Source organism: Coffea arabica, chromosome 11e (assembly GCF_036785885.1).
Source record: "Coffea arabica cultivar ET-39 chromosome 11e, Coffea Arabica ET-39 HiFi, whole genome shotgun sequence".
Lineage (NCBI taxonomy): Eukaryota > Viridiplantae > Streptophyta > Magnoliopsida > Gentianales > Rubiaceae > Coffea > Coffea arabica.
This window is the reverse complement of record NC_092331.1, coordinates 60462714-60484272: the sequence shown is the minus strand read 5'-3', so window position 1 is coordinate 60484272 and position 21559 is coordinate 60462714. Positions and strand designations below refer to the sequence as shown.

Below are 21559 nucleotides of genomic sequence, written 5' to 3'. Positions count from 1 at the left end.
ATTTTTCGTAAACATATTTTTCAATCACCTTTTTACTTTACATATATCAAATCACTACAGTAATTTTTCTATAAAAAATCTAGAAAAATGCAATTCAAACACAACCAATCCGGATGAAAATCCGGTAGATTGATTTTGAAAATACACTTTTCTTTGGAAGCTTTTTTTACGTCAAACTATAAGCAATTCATCGCTGTCGCTAGCTGAGGTCATTCGTGACTCATCCAACTAGTGTTATTAAGATTGCCGGATGAAAATTCGGTAGATTGATTTTGAAGATGAAAATTCTTAAATCAAAACAAGGCAAAAAAGAAAATCTTAGATGCGAGCTCTCTTGCCTTTCTTTTTTATTATTTTATTTTTCATAAAAACATTGTGATTGCTTGTTTCTGTATCTTTTTTATTCATTTTCTAAAACAATTGAGAAAAGTGAAAAAAAATAAAAACTATTGAGTTTGAGATTGAATAGTTGCATCGTAATGTATAAAAAGTCAGTTGAAAGTAATTTACAATTTTTCATATGTTTATCAAATGGTTCATTGATTTATCAAATTGCAAATTTTCTTATTTAGTCTTCGACAACGAAAGAAAGGAGCAAATTTGAGTTTTACTTTACTAGAGGATTTCTAAATAATTAGATGTCAATAAAGTATGAGTTGTTGATACTTGCAATGTAACTTTGTTAGGATATAAGCGCGGAACACACAATTATTGAGATATTAAGAACACAATAATTTAATGATAAATAAGTCACAAGCATAAAAATATTTAACGTGGTTCGGTTTCGTCATTGAGCCTACGCCCACAGAAAGAAACCCATTCTTTATTGTTAGAGAAAAATCTTATATAAGAATACAACTTAAATCTAAACTCAACTCTTGTATACCATCTTTCATCTCTCAAGAACCGTCTCTCACACCCCATGTATAAGGCTACATGTCACGTTCTGTGCCCCTTATGTGTCTCTTATGTAATATGCCAACCCACCTATTTATAGAGAGTATTATTTGGACAAAACCCAAATAATATAGGAAACTAGTGCTAATTTGTAGACTTATGCAGAATAGGAAATAACTTAGACTATTTCAAATAACTAAACTAATTAGAAAACTAATTACTTTCACATAAAATCAAAAACCTGTTTAAAAGAAATTAAGCCAATTTTCTAACAAGTTTAATGTTAATGCAAATCAAATAATAACCTTGGACATGAATTGGAGTACAATATGAATTCTGCAAAACAAAAGCTGCGAGTCCAGCTACAAACCCGATAATTAGGAACCATGCAGTTGGGGAGCTTCAATTTGCATTTGCACAATTCCCAACTCTATTATCCTTTCGAGTTCACATTTACCAACTAATTCTCACTAAATTAAACACTCCCGAGCACGCATCCGTAAAATGCGAACTTAGGAGTCTCGGAACTTAGGAGTCTCGGAGACATCACATTCACAGAATGTGAACGCCTTCCTTCTTGGAACAGGACACTAAAAGTCAAAAACAAGCCTTTTTGTGGAATGATTTTGATTTTTCATGATAACTTTTGAATTTACCTCAAGATCACTCGCCTCATTAGTTTGACGATCTAAAAATACAAATCCAATTCTATTAGTAAGAGTTTAGCTCACTACCGAGATTTCCAATACGTGAAAGTTAGTGCTTTCAACTTGTGTTATTTAGTGAATATCCATGGTTCTCCTTGCTATTACTTTGCATGCGGATCTTCTTGTCTAATTCTAGTTGTAGAACTAAAATATTTTCATTTTATATTGTGCCCCCGTTGGAATAATATCCTAGCCCTACCACTGCCTCCCATGAAGTGTATGATAATTTCACCTAATACTTCTCTTGTTTTGAACATTACACTTATCTCCCCTATTTTTGTTGTTTGTGAAATAAAAGCTTATAATTAAATAGCATAAATTTTGAATGAAAATTCAAAACTACCCTTTTGTTAAAAAAAAAGTGAAGAGAAAAGAAACAACTATGATACCTTTCTTTTCAAGTGTTAGAACTAGTATCACCACAACACCACTATGTGGCATAATCTCATTTACTATCACAATAATCACAATCCATCAGCAAAAAAGCAAAACAAGAAAAGAAAACAACAAAGAACAAACCATGATAAATAAATAAGTATAGTGCTGACGTAAATCTTTTTCTTTTCTTGAGCAAGAACTAACTTTTTTATTGATTAGAAAAAAATTAAATAATGACGTAGATTAGTACAAACTACATCAATGATAACTATAACAAGACAAGAACAATAGAAAGAGAACTTTTCTTTAAAAAAAAAAAAAAAAACAACAACAACAACAGCAGAGAGAGCGAGAGAGAATGTGACTTTTATTTCATTTCCTTTCTTTTAAAGTTTGTTAGGTCCTCTTATATTTGAGTTGAATTTTATGTGCGGGCTAGTGTGGCTTTTGTAGTAATAAGGGAGGTAAGTGTAATATTCAAGATAATGAGGGTGCTAGGTGAAATAATAAAACTCAAAGAAGGTTTCTAAAGCTATCCCTTTGGATTATACTATACTAATACGCGTTGATGAATTTTGGATTATACACGCGGCACACGTACAGGTTCATGATTTTTGCCCTCTTCATCTTATGTTATGTTTAAGTTCCAAAAGAGTCATTTTGAAAAAGCTTTAAGGTTTTTTTTTTTTTTTTTTTGGATCACTTGTAGGAGAAACATTTTCTTCGTCAACATGTAAGTTTTTTTAAAAAAAAAAAAAAAAAGATTCTGTATCAATTTAGTTAATTTAAAAATGCCTAATACATTTCCCATGCACTTCTTTATTCTTCGTATTTCGATTCAGCTTTTACATGAGCATCCAGTATGCATATGTTACTAACTTGTCTTGCAATTCAAAGTGACACTCAAAAAGGTTATTGAGTAACAACATAAAAATCACTTTGCACCAAATTAAAAGATATGCCAAACTTTCCTCAATTTCTTATCTAGACGTCATTTTAGTCATTCGTGACAGTTTGCACTGCTTGGACTCCTGACATCTGCAATTATGCATATTGGAGAGTGGCTTCCACTAATTTCAATATTTGACTAATTGAAGTATAACAAAGATATCATGAATATGTACATGAAGTATACCGTTATCTTAGAAGTGATTATTAACAAGGGTAATTTGAGGGACCAAATGTGCGTGCAAAGGGTACAAAATCTGCTGTTTCGGTCCAAATGTGCGACAGGTTTTTTTTTTTTGGGAATAACATGCAAGGCAAAACTTTAGGATGGATTTGCTTTGCTTTTTCAGTTTAGCCTTTTACTTCAACAAAAAGAAAAGGATTTTTAATTACATCATTTCAATCTGCGTGCTTCAATTTTACAAGTAGTTCGATCTGTGTGAATGAGAATTTTATCTTCGGATGACCAATTACAAATTCTTTCCAAATTAATTATGGATGGCATGAGAAGAATCTTGCATACCAAGCATTGGTGTGTTGTCAATTATGTCGTGCAATCCTTATGTGGACAATTTTGTTAAAGAACATAATTGACAGTTGTAGAAACACGGATCCAGCCTGGATACTGTAACATTAGACTTAACTTCATGTACCACACATTACCCATTGTCCGAACGACTCCAGAGTCTCAAGTCAAGGAATTGCTGATAGAGATTCAAGGCAAGGCATGTTTATTTTTCCGCCTATAAGGACAAGATTTCATTCATAATCGTCACCTAGAGATCTCATCAACAAATAAGAGGGGCACGCATTAGATTCTTTGGATCGTGAGTCACTGGGAGTCTCCAATCAAGACCTGGGTCGGACATGGTGCAACCAATAGTACCAAAGGCGCCGCATTGTCTGATTTCTTGGGTCGCGGCAACATCAACTATTACAAAACGCAGCTGGCTTGACAGCGGAGGTCAATAATTCAAATCTTGCCTTCCATTAAAAGCTGTCACTTAACGTGATTTCTATTAGATTTATATGAGTGTCTCTTGCATCCGTTTGATCAGATGGTAATTTAGCTCTCATCAATTTTACGTGATTCTGTTGGGTCATCCCCTACTATAGATTAGAGTAGAAGTTTCCATCGATTTTCTATGATACTGTTGGATCACCCATAATATATGTTAGAGTAGAAATAGACGTAGATAGAGACGAATAAACTCAAAAAAAAAAAAAATTCAAAAGAAGCGGCTATCCTCAAAGTTCAAAGAACTATGCTTTTACCCTATGAAGATGGTAAACTTTCAAATAGGTCCTTGAGGCCCTTTGAGAAACAACCTCCTTTCGATTGATTACTTTCAACCGCTTTGAGTGGGAGTAAATTGCTTTTTAACCTCAAAATTTCTCCCATTTGCCAAATGGCCGGAATTTTTTTTGAAAGAATGGCTCCGTTTGGCAAATGAGTTGTTAGAGTGTTTGTTTAAAATTTTACTATAGAAGTTGTAGGAAAAATTTTTAAAGTATATAAATTTTGAATGTTTTGAAGTGTATAGTTCATAAATTTTTAAAATTATTGTAACTAAAGTTGTTAAAAAATTTATAACCAACAAATTTGGTCATAAACTTATTTGCCAAACAGGCCCAATATATAGTAAAAAGACGTGATCAAAACCCGCAGAATGATAAAATCAAGTCATACACATAGCAAAACATAGACTCGCACTGTTTAGACTAAAATTTATAGTTGGAGTACATGATCCAAGAGCTTATTTATGCGGGACTTGAGGGTATCATGCAACCTCACAATTCAATGCTGCATCAGTTTATCACTAGTGGTACTCTTTTCAGATTTCACAAACTGGTCACCAATTGCCGCAAACAAAAATTAATTTGGAAAAGCAGTAATCTGACCAGAAATTTTTTTTTTTTTTTTTTTTTGAGAAAGAGAAATGTCAGTAGACATTAAAAATTGCGTCTCACGTTAGCTTTTCACGAAAACCTCTCACATATGAAATTTGATGCACATAAACCAAATGTCGAAATTCAATTAATTCTCCCGTCTCCATCAACATTGTGAAAGCAATTAAATATCAGAGTACTAATGTCTGATTTTACTTGTTTTTTCGGCAGCGTCATTTTCAAGCAAACTACACTCCAAAAGGGACGACTTATCCTCCTAATAATGGCCCCTCCTGAGGTAGCTCATGTGGTTTCGATCCCCTAAGTATATCGATCACAATTCGAGTTTCAGGCAATGTTTTAAAAACCGGACCGTTAATTGAACCGGTGAAGTGAAAGGGTCGAGATTCAATCGGTCGGACCGGTTCAATCTCGGTTCAATGAATTTTTTTTAAAATAATTTATATAAATATATATATGTACAAAATAAGACATGTAATGGACTAATTTAATATTTTATATGATGAAAAGTTTACTATTTTTTAATAACTTGGATTTTTAAAAATAAATTTTTTAAATTATAAGTTAAAACAAATAAATTTCATCTCAATTTCAATTATATCTAAATCCAATCCCAAAATATCACAATATTTTGAAATTATACAAAATTCATGTCTCTGAGAATTTAGATATTATGAATTTAAATTTTAATTTACGTTTTGGGATTTAGAGATTGCAATTAAAAAAAGAAAATTTGGAATTCAAAGGAAATCAAGAAAATCGAAATAATGTAAACTTGATAAGAAACAAAAAATAAGATAAAAGTGAGTGGTTGTGGCATTAAATAATTTGAGTTAAAAAAAATCTTTTTTAACTTTTTTCAATTTAATGGACAAAAACAAAATTAAAAGATGGAAGAAAACATCAATAAATTAAAAATAAAGAGGTTTGATTAAAAAGGGAGTGACAAAAAAAAAGAGGATAGAGAGAGAGAGAGAGAGAGAGTTGAAAATTAAAAAGAAAGAGCCATGAGGGGATGAGATTTTGTAAGAAAAATGGAAAAAAGAAATATGAGTGTTTGCTTTATATAAATAAGTTATCAAAAAAAACTAATAAGATGTGATTGTGCAACGGTTAATACATTGGTCTTTTATTACAAAGGTCTTGGGTTCGAATCTTAATTGCTGCATTTTGCAAAACTTAAAAAAAAAAAAAACAAGAGGAAAAGCTGAAAATCGGAAAACTGCCGGTTCAATCCGGTTCGGCGGTTTTCACGGTTCAACCGGTCTTTGACCGGTTTTCTAGCAAAGTCAACAATGACATTGAACAGGACCGGTGCCATGGCCGGTTCGCGGTTCAACCGGTCGAACCGACCAGTCCGATCCGATTTTCAAAACATTGGTTTCAGGTATACCTCGCTCGGAGTTCAGGTTGGATGCCTTCCCTCGGATCCTAGGGGATTAGTCGGCCGTAAGACCCGGACAGCCCTATGTGAAAAAGAAAAAAAAAATCCTCCTAATAATGGTGCCACTGCTTCAGGAGACCGCCGTAAGATGGAACTGTACAAAATGTAGACACCGTGTCCAATCGGCTTCAAATCCACAGTCGCAAGCAGTTCGGTCGGTCCACTGAGACTCTTCCACGCTGATTTATTTTAGCCGGACAAAGTTTCGTGCCCCAACGATGAATGGTTATTCTCTGTTTCTATAATCATCCTTTTTTTTTACTGTTTACAATTTTGTACAAAGGCCATCCAAGAAGAAATTCTACGAACAACTATCTGATTACACGAAATGCCACACATCAACCATCAACTGCCAAGGAGTAGTGAAAAAACCAAGTAGTCCTTAAACCTTAACTCCGTATAGTGAATTCGTTTGATTCGATGATAGTTAAATTTTCATCGATTTTTTCATTGATTCAATTGAGCTTTCTCTCTTAAAATAGACTATAGTAAAAGTAGTAGTAAAACTAGGTGTAAAGTAGATTAATTTTGATTGTCGGAAAAAAAAAGCCTTAACCACTAAATCCATTAGCTTTTAACTCAAATCGAAATTTATTAAATTTCTTTAATCTGTCACACAGAAGGAGAAGAAACGAGAAAACCTCTATCTTCTTTATCCATAAATTCAATAGTATAAATAAATATCAAAGGCATCAAAAGTTTGCAGACTTGAAAAAAAAAATTCAGGCTTGTGATCCAAAGTCCATTTGAAGAAGCACAAATCTTGGAATTTATTCTCACCTTTATTTTTTCCTTAAATCTTCTCTCTATAAGCGAGGAAATTTTTTACAAACTTGGATGTCTCTCAGATCTTGTTCTCTCTAGTGAAGATGATCCCAAACTTTGAAAAGAACGAAACCATGCCAATTAATGAAATGGTTATCATCGTGTCCAGTTTATTACTACAAGTTTCAGTCAGATCTTTCCCCTCTTTTGCTTCTCTGGCTGAAGGCATGGTGGAGAGAGAAGACTGATAAGGTGCAGCCGTCTTTGTTGTTTCCTTCCTTTCTACGTAAAATTTTATTGTGAGCCAAGCCGTATTAACATCGATTTTAATCGGGAAATAAAAGACATTGGTCAGGTGAAGGTTCCACGTGGAAGAGTCTCAGCGAAGCGACTGAATTGCAACTGCGGGGCTTCGCGACTGAGGATTTGCAGCCTGTTCAATGAGCCCATAATAGAATTAGAATTAGAATTTTGCTCGTGCCTTGGTACAATCTTTTTTTTTATTGTAAATTTATACAAATATAAATAATTTAAATACAAAAATTAACAACAATGCTACATATTCATCTATATTAATTTTAAAGATTAATTTATTTTAGACGTTCAATTATTTACTAAATTTTAAAATTTTGTTACATAATTTTACTATAATATGATAGTATATATCAAATCATGTATCCCATATCAAAAACTTGATAGATATTCCTTTTTTACAAATATTCTTTTAGATAATTTAAATTTTTACAATGACCATAAATCTAGAATTATATATTCATATTTAATTAAGTAGAAAAAATCCAGTACTTCATTTTTCTTCATCAATAAATATTCAGTTTTCAACAATATTGGTAAATCTATCAGTGTAACAGTTAATTCACTTTTTTTCACAAAATTAATTCAAAATTCATGGAACAAATGATGAACAATTTGAATACTAATCAAAGGTATGGTGGTTAAAAGAAATAATTTGGGATATGTAAGATTTTAATAATTGTTGAAAAAGGTTTTACTATAGTTTTATATGTAATAGTTTGATAGAAAGCAGAATCATTAAGAAAAGATTAGTTGTTGTTCAAAATAATATCATTAAAATAAGATTAATTATTTTTTTAAAGTTATTTTAAAATTAGAGATAATTTTTTAAACATATAATAATCCAAATAGGATTTAATATGGGTAAAATCCAAATGACCCATAACCCATTAATTCTCTTCAATTAAGCATGTCATGTAGGAGTGAGAAACAATTCTGATTAAAATAACTACTTTCATATATATATATATATATATATATAATCTCCACAAATTTTCTTAATTTCCCAGAATTAATGGAACAACACATTGGTACCGTACAAGCTAGGTTATCTTTTTCCATTTAGACTCTCATTCTCTCAAGCAAGCAGCCCACAATGTGCGTTCAACTTCTGTAATTTTTCAACTTTTGAACCTTGTAGCTTGAATAGAGCTTCAAAGCTTGGTGCAGCCGAATCGTCTCGTTTCTGATCTTTAAGTGGTTTGATGATATCACTACATGTTGTAACATATGGAAAGAGCATGCTTCTTGCGCTATTATCTGATTGTCATCCTTTTGGAATCCATGCCTGTATTCAAGGGAAAATAGCTGTGTAAGTTTAGTCTCCAGTCTCATTTGTAAACTACGTAGAGTTTTTTACGTGACCATAATGATGTATGATAATATGATAAACAGTAATAGTAGAAATTGAATGAAGATCGATAAGTCTGAACCTACAAAAGTATTTGCCACATCCGAGCTCGTGAGGTGATCGGCATGCTTTGCTCAGTTTAATTGGATGAAGCTTTTGCTCCTGCGGTGTTTCCCGGTAAAGTTCAATCTGACGTTTAATAAACCAGCAGCAGCTCATAAATGATAAAAACAAGTCGAAGCGAAATAACGTTGGGTTTGTTTGGATAGTAAATTTATCCCAAATAATATTTTGTTTGCATCATAAATACATTTTCTAATCCGTCTTTTTATATGTTCAATCACCTTTTTATCTCACATACACCATATCACAAAAAGTGCTACAATAATTATTAGGCGGAAAAGTCTACTTTACTTGAAAAAAGGCATAATGAAAACGGTAAGATTAGCTCAATGACATGCAGCACTCGATCCTAACTTTTCATTTTTTGGGTCCCGCTAGCCGCTAGGGCTGACTGGGCCTCACGATAGCTGTAATTTGAATTTTGAACACGTAACATATAACTTGATTAGTATGGTCGAACTTATTAGTATTAGGCAAGTAGCGCTGGAGTACAAGGCTTTCCAGTGTTTAATGGACCGTTTATCTATTTGCTACTATTTCATCGTATCATAGAATTCGTCGGTTCAACCAGTTGAATCCCAGTTAAACCATTAACCGGCTGAGCCGATCCTTTGCTGGGTTGATGGCCGAATTGGGCTTAAAAAACTGTGCAACTGAACCTCTATGCGTTAATTTTAAAAAAAAAAAAACTTTAGACATTAATTGTTAGGATTAATTTTGTGCATACCGACAGTGTATAATACATTAACATCCTGAAATGCACGCCACCTAATATTAATTTAAATTTAAATTTTATTTTGCATGCATATATAAAGTTGCTAGCGTGTAAAATATTATTAATCCTAATTGTTATGGCGTCAACTACATAGTAAGAACTTGTCCGACATTGCTTCAATCGGATTAGAGAATCTATTTCCCCCCTAACATAAAAGATTAACCGAATCTAACGAATTATCATCCCATCTAATAGGCCATGTACTAAATCCAAACCCTTCTCAATGATTGAAAGTAATAGTTCAACCATTTTGGAATTTCCATTGAGCCATTTCAAAGACAACGCCGATGAATTTTCACAGTATATATTTCAAGACAGCTACAAAAAAAAAGACTTTTGAAATGCCCTGAAGAATTAATTATCCTAAACAAAAATAGCTCATGAAGAGCTCCGCTGCTCCAGGAGATTTGCATATTTTAGGGGGCCAAATGAGATGATTCATGAACAAAAGAAAAAAAAAAAAGAGAAAGAAATTAAAGTGTCATTAGTAGAAATCCGCAGCAAAATTGCTTTCCCTATATATTAATCAAAAGGAAAGTAATAGGGGAACCCACAGAGCAAAAAGCAAAAGTAGAATATCCATAACTCATTCCCTTATTACAAAGCCAGAATGACGTGTAAGCGTGACACACCAGCGACATGCGACCGTTATCCCAACGTTCAGAAAAGCAAAATTTAAAAATATTGGCCCCTTCTGCCGCCTACTTGCCCGTTAGCCACCCTATCCTTCCTCTTCTTCATTCTTCACATCATCATTAAGTCGCTCATTCAAAACCCGTCTTCTATTCACGAGATTCTTGTGAATTGAGTAAAACCCAGAATTACTTCTCCCTTGAAGCTCTCTTTAATTCTACCTAACCTTGGTTTTCCTTCTTTCTTTCTTTTTTTTTTTATATTTTATTTTATTGTATATGAAATATATTGAAGTTACTTTCTTCATTGTTCCACTTTTTATTCTCTTCAGGGCCATTCTTGAATTTTTACAGTTTATGCTAAAATTTTAATCACGAAAATTCACAGCTGTTCAGCGATTGTGTTTCTTGAAAATTTTACTGTTCTTTACTCTTTTGGGCTTGATTTCTTGAAGAAATTATGGCTACATTAGCCCCAGGAATTTTATTGAAGCTACTAAATGGGATGAATTCAGGGGTCAAGCCCACGAATGAGCATAGGAGTTCACTTTTGCAGGTTACTGATATCGTCCCTGCAGATCTTGATGAGAAGAATCTTTGGCCCAAGCACGGGTTTTTCATCAAGGTTTCAGATTCTTCACATTCGATTTATGTTAGTCTACCTTTTGATCAAGATGACCTTGTTCTGAGTAACAAGATGCAGCTGGGGCAGTTTATCTATGTCGATAAATTGGAGCCTGGATCACCTGTTCCCATTGTCAAAGGTGCGAAATTAGTGCCCGGAAGACATCCATTAGTTGGCACTCCTGAACCTTTAATGGGGTTAAGAGAGAAGGGAGAGAAAATTGAGCAGAAAATCAATCCTAAATTTTCTGCTCCAAGAAGAGGGTCTTGGGGTACAGGGCCAAATGGGACAGATGCAGCTGCTTCTTCACCCCTGGTTTTAAAGCCAGTGCCTTTGGATTTCGATCAATGTACACCAGTGAAAGACAAGCCCAATTCTGTTAAATCTGGGGGCAATTTTCCAATGTCCCCGGTAATTCGAGGCAGAGCGAAGGATGGAACTGCAAATTCAGCCGTAAGATCATCTGTTGGTGGTGCCCTGTTGTCCAAAATGATGGATTCAAAAGGAGAAACCCCTTCGTTGGTTCGAAAAAGCTGTTTTACCCCTTCAATGCTAAAATTTCCCAGGAGCAAAAGCGTCTGCGATAGAGAACAGAGGATACCAAAAAGTCCCTTCAACTCAGCTGTAGGTACATTATTCTTCTTTGCTTAGTTGCATGACAGATTGCAGAAGGCCTAATATCTCTCTCTTTTGTTTAATTTTTTCGATACTCATTGTTCTACCTTAGGAAAAGAAAAGTTCAACTCCGCCCCCAAATTTAAGGAATGCAAGACAAGCAGCTTTTCCCCATGTTGGTGGAGATGCACAGAAAATTTCTGTACCGGCACAATCACAGTCTCATGATTCAGCCTCCAATAGTACCAGTCTTCCCATGAATTTACCCGGAAAGCTTAGCATGCTCGGGAAGGTAAGCTTCCTAATTCAAGCATCTCCATTACTCAAAACGTGCTCTATTTTATACAGGGCGTTATGTACTAACATTGCCACTGATATATGCCTATCAGGAAGCTATGCAACAAAGGGAGGCGGCCCAGAAGATAGCACTTCAAGCACTAAGAGATGCTTCAGCCACTGAAAATCTCGTTCGATATCTGAAGTATGAGATAATTATCTTCTGATTGAATTGGAATTTATTGATCCCTATGAGTTGTAGTTAAATACTAATCCTACTAATCTTGTAGGATGTTTTCAAACCTGAACAAATCTGCTAGGCCAGATGCTCCATCACGCTGTTTTGATCAGTTTCTCGAGTTTCATAACCAGATTGCTCAAGCAATAGCAGAAATGGCGTCTATTCAAGCAGCGAGTGAAGTTGCTCAAGCGCCAACCGTAGAATCAAAAGAAAATGGTGAAAATTGCTCTGAAGAAAAGACCCCAATTTTGCATGAAATAATGCACAATGTAGACCAATCCCGGAACTCAGAGTCAACTGCCTCTAAAAGAAGAGCTGCACTTTACAAATCAATTGCTGTCTTTCCAGAAAGAAGTGATCAGAAATCAATTCTTGGGAAGCATTTGAGATCATCAATTCTCAGCCAGAAAGTGTCTGCGGAGAGAAAATGTTCGTCAGAGAATGATGAAAACAGGAAACCTGTTGCTGCTGCCGCTTCTGGCAGCAGCAGCCTATCCAATACAATCAAATTGGGAAGGCAGATAGAGACAGAAGCAGGAAACTGGTTTATGGATTTTCTAGAGAAAGCTTTGGAAAAAGGCCTGAAGAAATCAAAAGCAGAAAAGGAAATGGACGCTTCCAAAGTTCCCCAGTCACTTATATTAAAAGTTATCAACTGGGTAGAGGTGGAGCAGAGTGACCCTAGCAAGCGGCCGGTGCATCCCAGAGCAGCTCATATAGCTAGGAAGTTGAGGATCAAGATGAAGAACCCTTGATTGTGGATTGAGCAGATTAACTAAAACAATTTACAATTTGGATGACTTGCCAATATTTTCAGGATTTGTTAATATTTTCTTAGATGCAAATATTAATTTGTTTATTAGAAACTGGTGATTCCATTGTTTAATTGAGACGCAAGTTGTTCTTACGTCAGCCAAAGGATTCATGGGAATATGTTTTTCTGTAAGTTCCATATCTTATAACAAGAAGTCGTGTCAGGCAAAAGTTGCAATTTCAGCGAGCATTTATGGGCAACTACTACTACTACTACTTTTTGTTGTTGGGCATATTGCAACGCAACAGATCTTCTGTCTCACATCCTGTGCCACTTTCTATCCCACTTTTTATTATATTGTTATTTCTCCTACATAAACATCACGTTTTAGTTCTTTTTTGTTTCATTAAGATCCAATAACTATTAATTGAGTAATACACAAAATTTAACAAACTCAAAAAACCAAAATGCATAAAAAATGAGATTTTTTAATGAATTTTCTACTGTATTTTTTAATTTTCTATTATATATTGCTTTTTTGAAGCTACTGTATTATTACTCAAAATTTAACAAACTCAAAAAACCAAAATGCATAAAAAATGAGATTTTTTAATGAATTTTCTACTGTATTTTTTAATTTTCTATTATATATTGCTTTTTTGAAGCTACTGTATTATTTTTCATTCAATTAATAGTTATTGGATCTTAATGAAACAAAAAAGAACTAAAACGTGATGTTTATATAGGAGAAATAGCAATATAATAAAAAGTGGGATAGGAAGTGGCACAGAAGATCCGTTGCGATATTGCAACCTTGCCATATTTAAGATCAAAATGTTGAATTTCGATACTTTTTGTCTCAGAAGCACTATCCCAAGGAGTTAAACCAGAAAGCAAATCATAGTTCAAAACCAGAAAACAATCTGCGTTTGCCGGGAGTCGAACCCGGGTCTATTGCTTGGAAGGCAATTATCCTAACCGTTGGACTACAAACGCTTTTGTTTGTAACTTTGTGAAATCTTTCAAAACAATTTCAAGTAAAATCTTATTTCACTTTCTGATGGACCAGAGAATTTTAAGTAACTGTTGTTTTGAAATTGTCCTGAACTTCGTTTGGGAGTGGAGGATTTGGAGAGAAAAGAAAGGGAAAGAGGAGAAATTGAACATTTCGTTCGTTTGTTAGTTTTTATTAGGTTAATCATATTTTATCCCCTTAAAGAATACCCCATTTCTTAGTTTACCCCCTAATATTTAATTTTACTCACTTAACCCCTTTTAGGACAAAATTGCCCTTGCATTATTTTGACTTTTCATTTACCTTATTTTTCTTTCTTTTATTTCTTTTTCTCTTTCTTCTTTATTTAATTCTTCCTCTTTCCCACAAAAATTTTCACCTTAATGATTGAAATAAAAAAGGAGGAATTGCAGAGATCTATCTTCTCCTTAAATGATTAAAAAAATATTCAAATCACTTTCCTAAAATACAATTTTTTTAGCCTTTCAATTCTTTTAATTTTTGGTTTTCCTCTTTCCTTTCTAGTTTCTCATTTTATTCTCAAGAAAATATCATAAGATGAAATTGTTTTCCTTTCTTGTATTTCTTTTTCTCTTTCTTCTCTCTTTCATCCTTCCCAATAGAAATTTCATTTCAACGAAAATTTTTGTTTTGAATTTGTAATTGTATATTTCTGGGTGAAGGTTTAAAAGGCATCAAAAACTAATTTTGATTTTTTGTATGATGCCACGTATCACAAATTTCAATTGATGATTATTAATCAGGTCACAATTTCATTTTAAGATATTTTCTTGGAAATAAAATGAGAAATTAGAAAGGAAAGAGGAAAACCCAAAATTAAAAGAATTGAAAGGCTAAAAAAATTGTATTTTAGGAAAGTGATTTGAATATTTTTTTTAATCATTTAAGGAGAAAATAGATCTCTACCATTTTTCTTTTTTAATTTCAATCATTAAGGTGAAAATTTTTGTGGAAAAGAGGAAGAATTAAATAAAGAAGAAAGAGAAAAAGAAATAAAAGAAAGGAAAACAAGGTAAATGAAAAGTCAAAATAATACAAGGGCAATTTTGTCCTAAAGGGGTTAAGTGAGCAAAATTAAAGGTTAGGAGGTAAACTGAGAAATAAAAGGAGTATTCTTTAAGGGGATAAAATGTGATTAACCCTTTTTATTAGGAAAGAAAAGAAGAGAAATAGAAGGATTCAAGAGAATAAATAGTACTAAAATTTTTCCTTCCAAATTGGAGAGAAAGTTGGAGGAACCTTATGAAAGTTTTTTAAAATACCTATTTTATCCTTAAAAATATCATGAATAAATATTTAATGACTTTTATATCCAAAATCATTCCACTAATTCTCAAAACTCCCAAACAACATAACAATACCTTCTCTTCTCTCATTCTCTTCTCTCTCTCGTAACTTTGTTTTCCCTTTTTCTCTTTTCTATCCTAAACTCCCAAACTTAGCTTACAAACATGTAAAATTAGCACATGTAGGCTTTGAAAGGCCTCTGCTTGCTTCTGTAGCGTAAACAAGGCATGGAGCTGAGCGGCAGTGTGTGGATGCGGCGAGTTGGGATGTTATCTGCCCGCCGTTCTTTGCTTCATTTGGCTGCCACTCAGTTTCACTCTTCCTCCACCAATTTCCTTGCAAGCCCACCTCTATCCTTCCCCTTTCTTACAAAATTTTTAGGTCCATCTTCACGCTGTATATCTTTCTCAACTCACTCCTCTGCCGCCCCTTTACCCTCTACCCTTCACCAAGATGACCTTTTTACTTCTCCCGGTACAACCCTTTTCAATATAGGTTGTTCTTGTATGATTAAAGATTGAATTTCTGATTATTTAATGCTTTTTCCTTTTGTTTATGGGGAAATGTTAGTAGGGGACGATGAGAAGAAAGCTGAAAGTCCCAAGAAGGGATCAAAGGTGATATTGAAGGGATTGACGTATCCTGAAGTTGAAGTATGTGCAAATACTTTAGCTTCGACTTAACCAGCTGTTGAATTCTGTATTTTAGTGTATTTTTTTTCATATTTTAAAATTTAATTTGCTTTTGACTGTAGTTAACAACTTTTACAAGTGGTGGCGGCGATGAATCTAGTTAGGATGAGTGAAGTATGGTTGGTGTTTAGATAAAGATGGAATTTTGGTGAGGTTGAGTAGCATCTATAGCTTTGGTAGCAAAAAAATGAGAATAGAAAGGCTAAAAAGATGGGATTTGTAGCTTATTCTTAAGCTTTTAGGATTTGATGTTTCCTCTGGGTAAGTGTCGTGCAAGCATGTGATTTCAATTGAGCAAGAAATAGGGATTAAAATGTCCTAAATGGGGAAAGAAATTAATCTTATAGCAGTGGTGCTCTCTGATTTGAAATGCCTGTTGATTTATCAATAATGTTTACATCAGAGCTCTGTGGTTAGCTTTTTGCCTTTCTCGGCAAAACCATAGTATTTGGATACTCAAATTCGTGCTCAAACAGGCCTTCAATGGATCTTAAGCGTCTTTTAGTTTTTGGTGTTTGACTGGTCCGTTAGCACGTTGATATCTCTGGTCTCCTTGAATGAAGATGTGATATGCATTAGGGTGCTGAAGGTGTAACTAACAAAATCAGTGGTGAAGCTTGAGTAGGTAGTACTGTTTGCTTCTAAGATTGAAAAATAGAATGCTCTTCCTGATTCGCAACTGACATATGATTCCTGGTGTATGGTAGGTCCTAGGCTTAGTATGGGTGACTACACTTCATGACTGCTTGCGTTTGCCTGTCTTTGCTTTATTTTGAGGGTATTGTTTATTCAAAAGTGTAATTGACTACTAAATGATCAATCCCTCTCCTGCTTCTGCATTTCAATGGGAATGTAGTTTCGACCATTGTGCCAATCTCTTGCTATAATTTCTACTTGTGCTTATTTTCAACGTAATTCACCAGAAATGGGTTCAATCACATGGATATAGGCCAGGTCAGGCTTTGATGCTATGGAAGCGCCTATATGGAAATAATGTCTGGGCAAGCTGTTACGAGGAACTAGAAGGTTTTCTTTCCTTTTTTTTTTTTCTGTTCCTTGAGTTACTTTTGTAACTGTTAATTTGGCCTACTGTTCCTCGAGTTTGTTTTATAATTTCTACTTTTGGTCTTTTGCATTATAAAATCGGAATTTTGAAGGCCTCTATGTTTTTGTGTGTGTGTGTGTGTGCAGACTCTGCTTTGCTTTCCTATTGCCATTTATGCTGATACTTTTGACAGGTTTGAACAAGGACTTTAAGAAAATGTTAGGTGAACATGCTGATTTTAAGGCGCTGTCTCTAAAAGATATCCATACTGCATCTGATGGCACTAGGAAGGTAGAAATAGTCTAGCCAATTTGTATGCTTCTTCTGTAATATACACATAGGCTGCTTTCTGATTGTGTTAAATTTCTCGAGACTCATCTCACTCACGTGAAGTTTCACAGGAGTTAACAGATCTTATTCACGTTGGAAGATGGGTTGATTATAGAAACTGTTGTAATACCTTGTGAAAGGGGTAGGACCACTGTCTGTGTTTCTAGTCAAGTGGGATGTGCAATGAATTGCCAGTTCTGCTACACAGGCAGGCAAGCTCTTTCATCTTTATTGTATCCTTGTTATGTAATTACTGTTGATAAGGATGTTTCAAATTGTTCAAGAAATCTTGTAGGATGGGTTTGCAGAGAAATTTATCTACAGCTGAGATTGTGGAGCAGGCTGTTTTGGCTCGCCGCTTGCTGTCAAGTGAAGTAGGCTCAATAACCAATGTGGTTTTTATGGTAGGCGTATATTTGTTGTCAACTTACGAAATTTGTTCCCTGCCTATAGGTGGGCGAGTTGTTTGCCTTGGGGAACTTATTTTATGCATTCCTGACCTCAAAGCTTACCTGCCTTACCTTATTAATGTTTGTTTTGAAACATTTTCCCACCATGTGAGGCAACAATAGCCTCTTCTGAATTACTAGTTATTATTTAAATAAACTGATATATGCAGGGGATGGGAGAACCACTTCACAACTTTGAAAATGTCTTAAAGGCCTCAGAAATAATGGTAGACGAGCAAGGACTTCATTTCAGTCCTCGCAAGGTTACAGTTTCAACCAGCGGGCTTGTTCCCCAGCTAAAGCGGTTCCTTCGTGAATCAAATTGTGCATTAGCAGTTAGCCTGAATGCTACAACTGATGAGGTATTCCAAGTCTTATTTTGCTGAACGGTCATGGTATGGATGCTGTTATTTGCAATAATGAACATGTTTTGCAGGTCAGAAATTGGATCATGCCAATCAATCGCAAATATAAGTTGGGATTGCTTCTTGAAACCCTTCGAGAAGAGCTTTGCGCTAGGCAGAACTATAAAGTATTATTCGAATATGTAATGCTTGCAGGAGTGAACGACAGGTAAATAATTTTCCTGCTGCTGTCTTTGTACTGTTTGATAACGTCTTTTGCGGGGTGTGTTTTAAATGGAGCATGTTTTCCAGCTGCTGGAATTTTCATTTTTCGAGTCCTTTTCATACAATTTGGATCTTCTCCTAACCAGATTTACATCACAACACATCTCTATTGGCAGTACCGAGGACGCCAAGAGATTAATCGATCTTGTACAGGGCATTCCTTGTAAGATTAACCTCATTTCTTTCAATCCTCATTGTGGATCCCGGTTTAAACCAACCAAAGAGGACAAGATGATTCAATTTCGTAATGTTCTTGCCGAAGCGGGGTGTATAGTTTTCCTGCGATGGAGTAGAGGGGATGATCAGATGGCAGCCTGTGGTCAGCTTGGGAAGCCTGGTGAAATCCATGCCCCCTTGCTTAGGGTGCCTGCCCAATTTCAAGCTGCATTGGGAGCTTCAATATGAGTTACTGCTGCTTGGGTTAAAATGTTCAATCAATCAACTTGAGAACTCCAAGAAGGGGAACCCATACATTCTATTTTTCACTTGCAAACATAGCCCCCTCAATTTCTGGGCTTAGGGATAGTGCGCCCGTGTTTGATCGACCCAGAAAGACCCGACTTCTCATTTTGACTGCGGACGCTACATTTGCATGGCTTCTTCGTTTCACTTTTAAGCCTATTGCAGGCCATTTGTTTATTCAGCTTTTGTGCTACCCATAAGTTTTAAATGCTACTATCAACTAAAAATTTAGCTATCCAAGATATAAATTGAAGACTAAATCCACGCTTCCCTCTATTTCTAGTTTCATTTTAAATTCAAACTCTCGATGCATTGATAATTTGTGTCATTAATATTGAAACTTGTGCAAAGTGTAGATATAGAAAGGAAGGGTATGGCAGAAAAGAATGTGTGTTTTTAAATTCTAGTTTTATTAAGCTCTCTTCAATGACAGAGGAGGCGCTCCTTTTCTGTCTTTTCTTCCAAAGCACAAAGAAGCCTAAATAATAAATTTGAAGACCATAAGTCTACGGCTGGCGTATTGCAATAGACCAACCAAGTGGAACAACTAAGTAGGATCACAAATAAACCAAGTGCATAACTTTGGTTTGCCTCCACCAAAAAAAAAAAAAAATACCACTTATGAAATTGCAGCTCGAAAAGAGGAGTTAAAACGTCAACCTTGATGATGGCCTAAATATTAGTATAATAGATGCTGCGAATTTAGAACTCCTAAAAGAAAGAGAACAGAAATCAAATTTCTACTTGGCACAAAAGACCCTCGTGATCAGGTTTCTTCTTGAGCATTTCCATTGCAGCTTCAGCGTAAATTTTATCCTCCCCACGAAAAGCTTCTTCAACTACTAAGTGATCATCCTGATTCGAACTTCCATTGGGTTTGCAAATAACAAGAGTAACCATCTTCACAGCTGAGCCGGAAGAGGGCAGTTTAATCACCGGCGCATACCAGAACCTCACCTTCAACCCTCTATTCCTGGGAACATACTTCTTCGATTTCCTCATCCGAGCAAGATCACTTCCTCCGATCTCAGCCCTACCTTGCTTCTTTGAATCTGTGACCGCAACATTTTGAAGCGATTCTGTAAAGAATGGTACCAACTTTTCCATCATTGAAGTCCAAAAAGAGACGACGACCGCCATGTGTCTATGAAAGCAAGTTCCGATGTACATAACCAGATCACCAGAAACAACATCCTCGTAGTCAAAATCGTCATCAAGATGAGCATTATTAGCATCTAATTCAAGAAGTCGATTGGCAACCAGTAATATAAAGCTAGAGGATTTGGAGTCAAACTTCCACTGGACCAGTGCATCGTTCCTGAAGTTGTCGTACCCGGGATAATCGATTTCCAAATCCAGTGATCTCATGGACTTGAACTTCCCTAGATTTTTGGCGATGAAATCGACCAAAAGTTCAAGATCCATGGATGTGGACCGCCGCCTGGACGTATTCATGTTCATGCAGCAAGACAGTACTCCACGGACCACGAACACCAGAGGAGAGGTTACCGATTTGAGGATTTTTTGGGGCAAAGAGAGAGGGTGCCGGGTCATGAGATTGGGATCCCTGAGTAGCTTATGCATATGGCGACGAGGGACCTTGAAGGAAATAGTTTCGGTTTTGTAAACCAGGGAAGAAAAATGCTTGGAAACCAATGAATACTTCAATAGTTCCTTGGCCTCACAGATTTTTCCAAAAATATGGAATATTATCAAGTCGTCTGGTAAGCGTTGGAAGGGATCTTCATGATGTTCTCCATCTTCTCCAACTGATAAAATTGTGTGAATCGTCATGGAGTCCTCCATTTTCACAAATCTCTTCCTGCGCACAAATAATAATTTTATCTGTTATTTTCCTCCTTATTTAGGTATTAGCAGTAAACTGTACTCGTAATATGTGCAGCCAAGCGCCTTCTTGATCAAGCAAAATTCTTTCTTTGGATTTTATATCAAAAAAATTTGCTTTTCTCATTCGAAAAATGGAGAATATCGAGAATATCCTTCAATTATAGATTTTATTTCTTCTTGTGGGTTTGTGTTGTGAAATCCAATTGGAAAATATCCTAGACATGTTCTATCGTATCTCAAGATTGAATATTGGTAATGGATATCTTATGGACTCCCTAATTTACAATTTCAAATTATAGACCTGTATTTATTGCCTTCCCTTGTGTTTAGATACTTTCTGAATAAATTTTCAATTTTCCAAAAAAAGTAACACTTAAAACCCTACTTAGGGAGTCACATAGGCAAGCAAACCCCTAATACAATGACGTGATGGCCGCAAATTGGAGTTCGAAATTTACGTTTATAATGGCTTGGCAGCTTCTAATTTCTGCCAAATATAATAACCATACATATTTTAAGATAAACAATTTGCAAAGTTCAAGTTACAGGAACGATTCTTTTTCCATCAATTTGCATGTTTTTTCCCCATCTTACAGAGTAATTGAACTTAAGCAAACGAAACCACCAAAGAAGTTGCTGATTCGTCACTTCCAGAAATTTAGTATTTTTAATAATTTCGAAGGATAAATCAGGATGAGAACGTAGGTGTAACCATGGCATACGACATTCCTTAGAATGTCCCTACAATAACATCCCTATCAGAGGAGTGATTACAACTGCAGTCTTCTTTTCCATCATGGGACTACTGATTCCTAATTGTACTAATTCATTTTTCTTTTTTTTTTCAGTTGGATGTCCGGAACTACACCCGACTAATCCCCCAACCCGAGGCCGAGGAGAGCAGGTCTCATTGATCCTCAGGAAATTACACCGGGTTGCTGAGCTCGAAATCAAACCCAAGCCTCTCACCCTAATGAGGGCTACACGATCACCCGAGCAACCCGTCGGGGGCTCAGGATTGGGGTTA

General features: G+C 35.2%; 3 protein-coding genes and 1 non-coding gene across 6 annotated transcripts; 2 read left to right on the top strand and 2 right to left on the bottom strand.

Annotated features, from left to right (window-relative positions):
• Window positions 1-10407: 10407 nt before the first annotated feature.
• Window positions 10408-13003, top strand: LOC113718698 (uncharacterized). The gene is made up of 4 exons (XM_027243592.2): window positions 10408-11492; window positions 11596-11775; window positions 11873-11964; window positions 12050-13003. Exons 1-4 carry the CDS (start codon window positions 10704-10706, stop codon window positions 12753-12755), a joined length of 1767 nt encoding a protein of 588 aa, XP_027099393.1. The 5' UTR covers window positions 10408-10703; the 3' UTR covers window positions 12756-13003.
• Window positions 13004-13678: 675 nt separating this feature from the next.
• Window positions 13679-13750, bottom strand: TRNAG-UCC (transfer RNA glycine (anticodon UCC)). Its single transcript has one exon. It is a non-coding gene; the product is annotated as a tRNA-Gly (tRNA).
• Window positions 13751-15172: 1422 nt separating this feature from the next.
• Window positions 15173-18944, top strand: LOC113719329 (uncharacterized). 3 transcript variants are annotated; one of them, XM_072072599.1, is made up of 9 exons: window positions 15173-15551; window positions 15648-15730; window positions 16693-16795; window positions 17008-17105; window positions 17226-17356; window positions 17440-17548; window positions 17764-17955; window positions 18030-18166; window positions 18309-18944. In XM_072072599.1, exons 1-9 carry the CDS (start codon window positions 15305-15307, stop codon window positions 18625-18627), a joined length of 1419 nt encoding a protein of 472 aa, XP_071928700.1. In that variant the 5' UTR covers window positions 15173-15304; the 3' UTR covers window positions 18628-18944. The 3 variants fall into 3 exon arrangements, with proteins under 3 accessions (XP_071928700.1, XP_071928701.1, XP_027100340.1); XM_072072600.1 differs by having other exon boundaries at window positions 15174-15551; window positions 15651-15730; XM_027244539.2 differs by having other exon boundaries at window positions 15178-15551; window positions 18339-18944.
• Window positions 18945-19416: 472 nt separating this feature from the next.
• On the bottom strand, window positions 19417-20490 carry LOC140021429 (F-box protein AUF2-like). Its single transcript, XM_072072193.1, has one exon. It carries the CDS (start codon window positions 20488-20490, stop codon window positions 19417-19419), a length of 1074 nt encoding a protein of 357 aa, XP_071928294.1.
• Between the last annotated feature and the right edge of the window lie 1069 nt (window positions 20491-21559).